The sequence below is a fragment of the Patiria miniata genome, unplaced genomic scaffold (assembly GCF_015706575.1).
Source record: "Patiria miniata isolate m_02_andy unplaced genomic scaffold, ASM1570657v1 HiC_scaffold_7, whole genome shotgun sequence".
Taxonomy (NCBI): Eukaryota; Metazoa; Echinodermata; class Asteroidea; order Valvatida; family Asterinidae; genus Patiria; species Patiria miniata.
This window is the reverse complement of record NW_024037074.1, coordinates 3,787,525-3,798,525: the sequence shown is the minus strand read 5'-3', so window position 1 is coordinate 3,798,525 and position 11,001 is coordinate 3,787,525. Positions and strand designations below refer to the sequence as shown.

The 11,001-nt window shown below is 41.0% G+C and overlaps 1 protein-coding gene across 1 annotated transcript; it reads right to left on the bottom strand.

The window, feature by feature from the left end:
• Positions 1-248: 248 nt before the first annotated feature.
• On the bottom strand, positions 249-10,883 carry LOC119746359 (glycosyltransferase 8 domain-containing protein 1-like). The gene is made up of 8 exons (XM_038223254.1): positions 10,722-10,883; positions 8,452-8,544; positions 6,345-6,615; positions 5,842-5,959; positions 4,428-4,616; positions 3,343-3,509; positions 2,674-2,786; positions 249-622 (listed from the first exon to the last, which is right to left on the bottom strand). The coding sequence occupies exons 1-8, from the start codon at positions 10,765-10,767 to the stop codon at positions 444-446; spliced, it is 1,176 nt and encodes a 391-aa protein (XP_038079182.1). The 5' UTR covers positions 10,768-10,883; the 3' UTR covers positions 249-443.
• Between the last annotated feature and the right edge of the window lie 118 nt (positions 10,884-11,001).

The following is an 11,001-nucleotide window of genomic DNA, read 5'->3' as shown; positions in this document are numbered from 1 at the left end:
GCATTTTTGGAAATTTCTATCAGTAGTTTGTTTTAATTCGGCGAAGCTGTGAATGACTGCACGCAGGCGTTGACAAAACACACACACGTGCGCGGTTGCCCTTTTACGTCAATTCAGTGCGTGACATCGCGTAGATGCAATCGCCTGAATGAGAACATGTCACGGACGCTGATTTCGGGCGCAAATCAAAACATGGCTCGGCAACTTTTGAATTGAAATTGAGATCCTAGAATATTGGTTTCTCGGAATGTACAGTATTCACTGAGCTGAAACTTCATCAGGTTAGTTGTTAAACACCCTTCTTTAGATTTGAGCACTTTTGTTGCTTCAAACGAAAAAAATGCACGAATGACAAATGATGTACTCGACCTTTAAATCATATTTGCATGAGGAATGACTTGTACCCTGTGTCTGTTTTCTTTTTTTTCTTTGTTTTATAGATTTTAATCCACCTTGTACTTTCGGACCAATCTGAACTTGCCCATGGGGTCAGGTAGGAAGTACTTCTCCCAGACCAGGGTGTGCTGGGAAGTCCGGCCCCACGGCTTGAAGTGGCCGTTCCAGTGCAGGAGCTTGGCCGATTTCACAAAGTTTTCCGAGTACCGCGTTCCGGAGGTCACACCTGTGGAAAAGGGTGATTTGGCAATGAAATAAAGGATTGTTACTTTATCCTGATAGCTAACAGTGTGATATTATTTTGGCTTGGACAGAGACCTCCCGAAATTGACAGCCGATATACAGTTGTAAAATCGCTAGAACCAAGGCAATTTGGTCCACATAAGATTGGTGGATATAGTGGTCATTTGTTATAGTGATTTTGGTCATGACTGCACGGTACAATGTAGAATATTATAAGATGGAATTTTTACGTCGGGGTGATATAAATCAAATTAGGTTTTGCCCTTCACCAACGTTTAAACACTGTATACTCAATTAACACACTGAGTATACAGTGTTTAAAACGTCCGTGAAGGGCAAAACCTAATTTGACAATGTAGAATGTTCTCATTGTTCTTTGGAGTGTTATTTATAACAGCATTTTGCTGTATTAGCTTAATTTCAGCTGAAAAAAATCCGGAATAGTTTTCGAGTTTTACAAGAAATCAAATCCTCACAAAATGATCAGGACCTAATTTCACTGCACTGCTAAGCACACAAATTTCTGCTGACACAGCCTCTGTTCATTTCACGAAGAAGTTAAGCAGTAAGCACAGCAAAAGGCACGCTCACCTCAAGCAGAAGAATTTGCTTAAATTAGTAACATAAGTATAGAAACCCCAATGTACACTTTTAGCACACCAATGCTGTGAAAAAGTGCTTAAAGAGCCATGCAATGTAATTGTTTTAATGCAATCCTTGAAAATGCACCTCTGTGTCCCCTTTTCACCTGATTTTCAATTTTCGTTTTGCCATTTTCAAGGGTGTTTTGGTGCCGTTTTTGTTTTTATGCTAATGCAAATTTCCATATTCATGAGCAAAAGTGTGATGTCATTTCAGGCAGAAACCTCAATGTTACAGCTATATCAGCACAAAAAGTTGCCAGAATTTTGGATAATTTGCTGTCATGAATTTTCTTTTCTTTGGTGATTCGTTGTTGTGTCCGTACATGGCATTAAGCCAGTGAGCAAACATTTCTCACAAATGTTGTCAATCAAATTAGGTTTTGCCCGTCACCGACGTATACTCAGTGTGTTACCTCCCGAGTGAAAGTTGGGAAAAATCACTCAAAAAAAATTCCATCTTACGAATAGTTAATGCGGTACCCGCTGCTATGTACATCAGATTCGAACCAGCCAACCGATCCCGTTAGCTCGGTGGTCGAGTGGTAAGACATCTGCACTAGAAAGCAAGAGGTCGTGGGTTCGAGTCCCACCCGAGTGATTTTTTTTCCAACTTTCACTCGGGAGGTAACACACTGAGAATAAAGTGTTTATACATCGGTGAAGGGCAAAACCTAATTTGATTTACATCACCCCAACGCAAAATTCCATCTTACGAATAGTTAATGCAGTACCCACTGCTATGTACATCAGACTCGAACCAGCCAACCGGTCCCGTTAGCTCGGTGGTCAAGTGGTAAGACATCTGCACTAGAAAGCAGGAGGTCGTGGGTTCGAGTCCCACCCAAGTGATTTTTTCCAACTTTCACTCGGGAGGTAACACACTGAGTATACAGTGTTTATACGTCGGTGAAGGGCAAAACTTAATTTGATTTACATCACCCCGACGCAAAATTCCATCTTACAAATGTTGTCAATGAGCAAATTTTCGGGTTCACAATTTGAATGGAAAACCCTTTATCTGAACAGTGTCTTCCTGAAATGACATCACAACAACAGTGCCCTCAGTTGTCCGGAAAAGCATGGAAAATTAAACATGTTAAAAGAATCGCTCTTTTCAATAAAATGAACTGAAAATGGATGCCAGAAGGAGTAGAAAGTTGCACAAAATATGTTCCTGAGAAAAATTCATTTCATGGACCTTTTAAGGTTTCACAGTTTTCTGCTACAGTTAGTACAACTTTTCCACTAAATTAAGCAGTCGCATGGCCCTGGTCCAACTTTGTTACATTATAGCTCCCCAAAGCTCCCGAAAATCTTTATACTCAACAACTACAACTCCAATCATCTTGAATTATTCCTAACCACAACCTGTTTGGTTTCTTCTACCCACCAAGATGTCTGACGTGCCACTCTGGAGGGATGTCTGTGTGCTGTTTGTAAAGAACTATCATCATGGGCGGGGCAGCGTTCCCTCCGCCCCTCTGAGTACTCCAGATATCCTCCCTGAGAGAAACAGAAAAGATACAAGCCAATTATCATTCTTAGAACTATCCTGGGCACCACCGCAGTCAGGTGGGTCGAGAGGAGGGATTGGAGTAAAGCGTCTTGCTCAAGAACACAAGGACGGGGTTCGATTGGAAGTTGTCGGCTTGATGTTTATCCCATCATGTTCAACCACTAGAGAGTTCACTGGCACATTGCTCTGGCTTCCAGTGGATTTGAAACTAGGCAAACTAGTAACAGTTGAATGCCAGGGAAATGATCACCTCATGAAACAGTCGAAGTTTCGATGACTTCCAACTCCAGAGTTCGGAAGGTTTGCACTGGCATCATGGAAAGAAATAGCTTTAGAGTGAAAAGAAACGGGATTTGAGAACCAATCTTGAGATCAACCCTTTAGTCACTGTAGCGTCCGAAACCGTTTGTTTGGAACTTTATCAAAGGCTTCTGAATTATTCTGAAGCCAGAGATGAGCCAAAGCACAAGAGACAACCGGGATTTAAAAAACTACCAGCGAATGGCAAGACAGGTAAAGTGAATGACCCTCTCCCGTACTCACTTTGCATTGATGCTGAGCCAGTAGTCCAGCCTCTCGGTAATCTTCTGCTCCTTCCACAAGGTGACGTTGGCTACAAAGACCCCAGCATTGAAGGAGCAGGCCATGGGGTTCAGGCCTAGCTTCTTGATGTTCTCGTTTAGGAAATTCAGGTAGTTGGAGTATACGTTCTGCCAACAAAACAACAACAATATGATATCAATGTTTCTGTACTATTTATTTTATCAATGGTTTCTATGATTGTCATAATTCTATGAAAATAATTACTGAAGCTCAACCCAAATCGACGATGGCTTGCCTACTTTCGAGAGGAGCTACAGGGTCAGCAAGGAGGGTCAGAAATAATTATGGGGATTTATAAGAAGCTCAGTCTACTTGCCCTGCTGGAGAAGGAGTTTAGTCATCAGGTGGGCCAAAAGTAATAATTACAGAAATCTAAGAGAAGCTCCACAGTCTGATGAAGGCTTGCCCTGCTGAAGCAGCTACAGTTATCAGACTAGTAGCCCAACCTAGCCATCAGAGAAGGCCATGAATAATTAAGGACATTGATGTAAAGCCCCACCAATGAGGATTTGCTTGCTTACCAGAGGAGCTACATGTACAGTCATCAGACGGGGTCACAAATAGTAACAGGGTTTTCTAAGAAACTCCACCCACTTGCTCTGCTGGAGGAGGAGCTTCAGTCATCAGATTGGTTAAGAGTGTTAATCACAGAAATCTATGAGAAGCTCCACCCACCTGACGAAGACGTGCCCTACTGGAGGAGGAGTTACAGCACACAAATGAGCTAAGAGTAATCAAGGTAATCTAAGAGAAGCTCCACCCACCTGACACAGACTTGCCTTGCTGGAGGAGGAGCTACAGTAACCAAATAGGCCAATAATAATACATACACTAAATGAAGTGAAGCTCCACCCACCTGACAAGGCTTGCCCTACCGGAGGAGGAGCTATAGTCATCAGACAAGACCATACATACTTGAGCCCTTCCACGTCATGAATGCCTGCTCTGCTGGAGGAGGAGCTACAGTCATGATTGATCAGGGCAACGAATAATAATTACAATAGCTGATGAGAGACTCCACCCACCTGACGAAGGCTTGCCCTGCTGGAGGAGGAGCTACAGTCATCAGATAGGGCTAGGGCCACCCCCGGCTCCATCTTCGTGTTGTTCAACTCGGCAATGTCGCCCTGTACAATTGTATCACTGTCAATGAAGATCACGCGGCCTGTCAAAGCCGGAAACGTTTTGGTGAAGTAAAAGCGTGCAAATGTCATCTGCAAAAAATAAACAAAGCAAAATGTGAAATCAAGAGGACCTGTTGTTTATCTTTTAACCAAACTGGCGAGAAATTAAATGTGCGTGATATACTTCTTTTCATGTGGGTGAAATAAAAAATTATAATAATTTCCCATCTTATCTTCGTCATGGTTAATTAACTCTTTCAGTATGTATGAGGTATATTTGTTAGTCCGAAATTGCCAACCTCGTACATGTACGAGGTAATGTTCGTACTTAAAATCGCCAAACCTCGTACATGTACGAGGTAGAGTAAGCATGTTATCACAAGGGGGGCGCTCTCGCTCTTTTTAATATCATTTTCATTCAGGTAAGACCTGTATTTATTTGTTTCATTCGAGTTCTTGCGAAAGGGCGCAGCACTGACACTCGTATTTTCTGCAAAAAGTGCCGAATTCCCCTGTGTGCAGGACAGTGTTTCAGGGTGTAGCACTATGTACATGACTACTATTGACTTTCCAATGTACCAAGGATATACCAGAGAGCAACAACAACAAATTTAGTGAGTAAAACTTATTTACTTTTTTTTTTACAGAATTTTGAACAATTACAAAAAACGCTCAAAGTTGGGCACTTTAGGGTTAAACTTTTCAAATTTCGCGGGAACTGAAAGAGTTAAAAGATAAATTGAAAGGGAAACATGCTTGTAACAACGTAATATTTCTTTTCAACTTGTATGGAAATAATTACATCGTAAGGAAACACTGTTACAGTGGTATTTCGCATTTATTTACAAATGTGAGGCGTTCTGGCAAAATCAGACAGAACTGGACAGAGGTCAAAATGAGGGTTTGTTGGTATTAGTAAAGAGAGTAAAGTTCTCCTTACAATACTGTTTGTTGCACTTCAATCAGACATTCCGTTGACAAGTCATCGCTGTTTAAAGCTTGTATTTATCGACATAACAAACAAGTAAAATACTGAGAAAAGGGCCTTTAAAGTTTCGACTTTTGCATTTGTGAAAATGAAAGATGCCAATTGTGTTTTTCTTTAAAAAAAAACTCTTTATTCCACAATTTTTATATTATTTCCTTAAAATGTGAATAGTAAATATATCAAAGATTACAAATATCAATAAATCAGGGGAAAAATACCCCCATTTGCTTTTTTACATTTTTCTCCACTACGGCCTGAGCCCATTCCGTCTCATTTTGCCAGAATGCCTAACAAATGATACTGCGATTTGAATTAACATAGACTCACCGGCGAAACGGATTCTCTTCTCACATCTTTGGCTTGCGTTCTTCCCTTTACCCACGACTCGTTGAATGCCACCATAGTGTAGTCAATATCCCGTAGGGCAGGTATGGCCAGCCATGACCTACAAAAATGGACACAATTAATGTAACCGAACGAATCAAATCTATTTACCATGCAAGAGTTTTTGATGGATTTCTCATGGTTTAAGAACAACCATAAATGGGAATAAACCTCTTATTTACTTTCTTCAAATCTTATACATGTATATGTGCATCCATTATCTAGTAATGGTCAAGGAGATAACGGAGCGGGGTTTGAACCTGCGACCTCCAGATTACCGTACCAGTGCTCTACCAACTAACCTAGCCAGCCCAATGTTGGCGTATTCCCGGTTTGTCAATGTCGCTGTCTCAAAGGGCGCTGCTCAAAAGCAATAAACCTTGTCAGTTACCCTACCTTTGTGGTTTATTTGAAAACAAATAAGCAGCAAAAATGCACATGGTTACCTGAGATGCAGCAAGGATTCCTTGTCCACCATGATGTAGAATTTGACGTGGGACTTGGTATTCAGCCAAATACTGTTCACCGTGGCGATCAGGCCGCCCAGCGTCTTCTCGTCCGAGCACACCACCACGTTGACCACATCCTTGCCTTTGTGAGACAGTTTGTGCAGCTGGGGGGCTTTTCTGAGGCCCGACTTGGACCCTTTGCTGGTATTCCTCTTGGGATGGGCTGGGGCGAGGAGGAGGGGTCCGTCCGGCTTGGCTGCTAAAACATCTGTTTTTCAGGAAGACAAAGACTTCAATATCTGCCCAATTCCAAATGTACTTCAACTGGCTGCTAAAAAAAAAATGGGAAACGCTGTGAAACCCTTCAGGAAGTTTGGGAAAGCTATTTCCTAAAATCTCAGAAATCTTCAACTGAATGGCCTTTTTGAGTCCAGATTTCAGCAGGCAAAACTGCCCTGTGTAGAGTAACAATGGCCAGGCTCTACCTTCCGCAAATCCTTAAAAAAAAATTGTCTGAACCATCCAGAGGATTTTGAAGAGTTAAAGTTGTCTTCTCTATTGGATTTGTAACATTTATTTTTGGAGACAATTAACAAAATGTGGATTGTAGGGTTAGACTGTTACAGCTGGGTTCATACTTCAGTTTTTATAAGATAAGTTTCATACAGTACAAGCCCTTACTCTTTCCATGTTTACTTCTAGCAATTGCAGCTTAAGTGCTCTGTCACTTTTCAATGTTTTCTGAAACTAAATCACACTGCAGCAACCACCATCACCTGTACAGGGTGTTTCATAAAAAAGGAAACCCAACTTCAAAGAATGAGTATTGACAGACGATATGTTTACTGGCTATAAAACTGGTATCATCTGAAAGCGTCATCTCTATGCTTTTAATGATAACGTGTTTAGGTTTTCTGAGTCATGCATCACTGAGCATCATTGTCTTGAAAACTGGATGCAAAAATGCAGTTGGTTCACTTTCATAAAAAAAAAACACTGGACATGGTGTGCCTATTGTTACGGAAATGTCTGTGAAATAGCTTGAATGTCAATCCTCGGGAAAATGGCACATTGTTTTGAACGTGGCTTGGTCAAAACGAGAATTTGTGACAAACAATAAAATCCAGTTTTGAAACCAACCCGACTTGTTTTCTTGGTTTCTTATTATGCACTACTGTCTTCTTCTTGAATACTTATTCTCATGCACACCATGCCTATTGTGTTTGACATGAAAGTGAACCAACTGCAATTTTGCATCCAGTTTTCAAGACAATGATGCTCAGTGATGCATGACCCTGGAAATGTAAACAAGGTATCATTGAAAAGCATAGAGATTACGCTTTCAGATAATACCAGTTTTATAGCCAGTAAACATTTAGTCTGTCCATACTGGTTCTTCAAAGTTGGGTTTCCTTTTTATTGAAACACCCTGTACTGTTAATTTTGTACACTAAAGATATTAATTCATACATGATCTAGAAGCAAATTGGCACAGGTCAAGTAGTTGCTTTCCATGTGATTGGTAGTGGTATGTGGAATGGACTCCGTGTCCAAACAACAGAGGGCGCTTTTTTTAAACTACTTTCTAAGAACCCACTGGATGGGACACACCACAAACGCGTACTAATCTGTGCCTGTACAGCACCAAGCATGCCTCACTTATTTTACTCTGAATGTGCAAAAGTCCATAGCATCCTCGTGTAAGCATCAGGCGTCATCGGCAATGCGTTCAATTGTCTCTCCCAGTGGTCTCCTCCAACTCTCCCTTTCTTACCGTTGAGGGGGTACTTGTGCACGGAGCTCAAACACGGAACACGTACACACACTATACTCTCAAGGACAATGCTTTGTGTTTCCCCTTGTCCCTGTAATATAACACTCTCCCATAGAATAAGCACACAAACTACAGAGGACCGTTTCAACAAAAGACCCAACTCCCGAGGACTGAAAGGATCTGTTGTTCTCCCTTTCTGTGTCGGTCCTCGGGGGGTATGTAGGACACGTACATGTACACACAGTAGCGAGTATGACAAGGCAGAACCATGTGTGGTGTTACGTGGTGTCTACTGTAAAATAAAAAAATGAAGCTGCAACTCAGGCATACCTTTTGGTTTTCTGTCGTCTCCCTGGTTGGATGGCAAGGGTAAATAGAACACCAGCATGTAGACGACTACAGCGATGATCATCAAAGCCACAACTGTATCAAAACAAATAGTTTTACCATTCAAGTTTGACAATGACACGTACGTGTGGAACCGTCCAGACAAGCACTTGTCACGTTAAAATTCTAAATAAAAAAATAAAACACTAACAGCGCATGTTCAGCATGTTCTGTGCCAGTCAAATTTGCAGTGCCGAAATTGGAAAGATTCCCATATCTGGCCATCACTACTTTTTCCTTTCAGTGACCTAATCAGCCATCAGAAAGTGATATTTTCTAAAAAGTCGAATTTAGCAGGGAAAATATTGAAGCTTTTACTGAGAAAACACTTGGATATTTTCAGACCAGTTTCGTACTGGGTTTGTGCACAGGATGACAAGTGATGGCCAGATATGGGAATCTTTCCCTAATATCATATAAAGGAAGTTTCAAGGTCAATTTTTTCCGATCCCCTGGACTCTGAAGAATCTGGCTGGTGTCTTTTGGTGAAGTGAATTAATACTGCCACCCAAAAAAAAACATCTCTAATGCCCCACCCAATTCCTAGTCTATGTAATAGACCATGGTGAATCTATTACGCGTGAACAGATTTGCTGATTAATAAGGCAAGACCCTGCCTCTTGACCTCCTAGATTTTGACCAATCAGCCGGCGCTTTCTATATTGGGTTGTCAGTCATTCACCCGTTGCATGTCATAGACAATGGATAAAAAAGGTGCCACGCGCTCTGTATGTATTACAAATGTACTGCATTCGAATTGACCAATTGACACTCCACTCCAGTGGAGTGTCATGGCCTAGCAGTTAACAGCATCAGACTCATGCTCTGGTCAGAGGCAACAGTGGCAAGGGTTCACTAAGAAGAGAAGGGGTTCGCCCCGGTGTTCCTGGCAAGTACGTTTATCCTCATACGTATGAGGCTGCACTTTCAAGGGAGAAGGGGAGGAAGGAAGGAATCTAACCATTTAGTCCTGATTTAGGAATGAATAGCCCCATAAATGTGGCCAATTTACTGGACTACCTCCGTAAATAAAGGCCACACTCACTGTACTTGGACAATGTAGGCCTACCCAAACATGTACAACTTTGTCAAGTTTTTATTTTCACATTTAGACTTTATTTGCAGTTTATTTACGCTTTAGAAGCACACTCACCATGCTCACCCTCTTTAAAGCGATAGAAAATTAGTCCCCCCGTCATTTGCCTGTTTTTCAGACGTCTATATTTCGTGTAATTTCCAGGTTCATTTGCACACATAAGCGTATCTAAATTCCACCATAAAATTAACCGAAAAACAGATGTCTAAAAAAGGGGGGGGGGACTAATTTTCTTTCGCTTTTTTAAGTTTAAAGAGGGTAAGTGTGCGGTAGAGCATAAATAAACTACAATTAAGTCTAAATGTGAAAATGAAAACTTGACAAGCTCTACATGTTCGGGTACAAAATGTGGCCTTTATTTATGGAGATAGTCCAGTAAATTGGCCACATTTGGGCTAGGAATGAAATGAGTCATTTCATGACGTCACGATTTATTAAAGTCGACTCCGATTGGCAGGCGCGCGGCTTGCGTATGTACATGTCTAGACATATCAGACGTTATACATGAGAGGTAATCCTTACTTTTAGGACACCTCTGTTTTGTACGAGTTCTGTTCAAAACTGACTTTTGCAGATGACTGTCCAGTACCAAAGTGACTTTTGCAAGCTAGAGCAGTCTTTTTACTTCAGATAAACTCATGTTAGTTGTAATTTTGAAAGCACTTTCAAAGAAAATGTGACTTTCCTACCTTTTTTTGCAGTTCGCCATCTTGCATTTTTAATATATTTTCTGTTTGTCATCGTCGTCTTTAACCCCTCATAAATCAAAGCCCAGCCCTCTTTCTACAAAATTAAACCTGCCGATATTAAAGAGGTGTCATTGCCAAATGTTCAAATGTGCCAAGAAATATCAGAATGTCACTTTTGAGGGTCATTTAGTCAGCTGTTTGGTGAGTCTTTTAACCTTATATAGGAAAGGGGTCCTAAAGGTAAGGATTACCACATGAGACTTGCTCCGTGGATAACGGGTGATACTCGGACTACCTAATTCCTTGGTAAAAAAAAAAACCGACTGCCCACACCGAACTGATAACCCCGCCCCTTTCTTTATAGTAACTAACTTAACTAGAAATTTAGATAGTGACTTCATCAACCTCAATTTTAAGAACCAACGTACCCGTCGTCGGGTAAATTCTAGCCATGACGGAATTGAATCTTCTCATCGGTGGATGAATGGAATTCGCGTGATTTTTATGCCGTCCTTCTGAGCAGAAAAGAAGTTTTAAAAAAATTGCCTCGTCAACAATTTAAAGTCAACCTGGGCGCAGCCATGTTTTTTCATCACTTAGCCTCGAGCAATAATTCTTACCCGAGGTGCCGGTGCAAAGTTTAAGATAAACAAGATTTTTTTTGTTATAAAAATATATATACGACAAAATTACTTCATGAAAAATTAA

What these genes read in the sequence shown, in the direction of transcription:
- LOC119746359 (XM_038223254.1), bottom strand. Translation starts at nt 10,767, where the DNA reads ATGAGAAGATTCAATTCCGTCATGGCTAGAATTTACCCGACGACGG. An exon ending in GAAGAGAATCCGTTTCGCCG is followed by an intron (nt 4,617 to 5,841) that starts GTGAGTCTATGT and finishes TATTTTTTGCAG; the next exon opens with ATGACATTTGCACGCTTTTA. An exon ending in TGGCTCAGCATCAATGCAAA is followed by an intron (nt 2,787 to 3,342) that starts GTGAGTACGGGA and finishes TGTTTCTCTCAG; the next exon opens with GGAGGATATCTGGAGTACTC.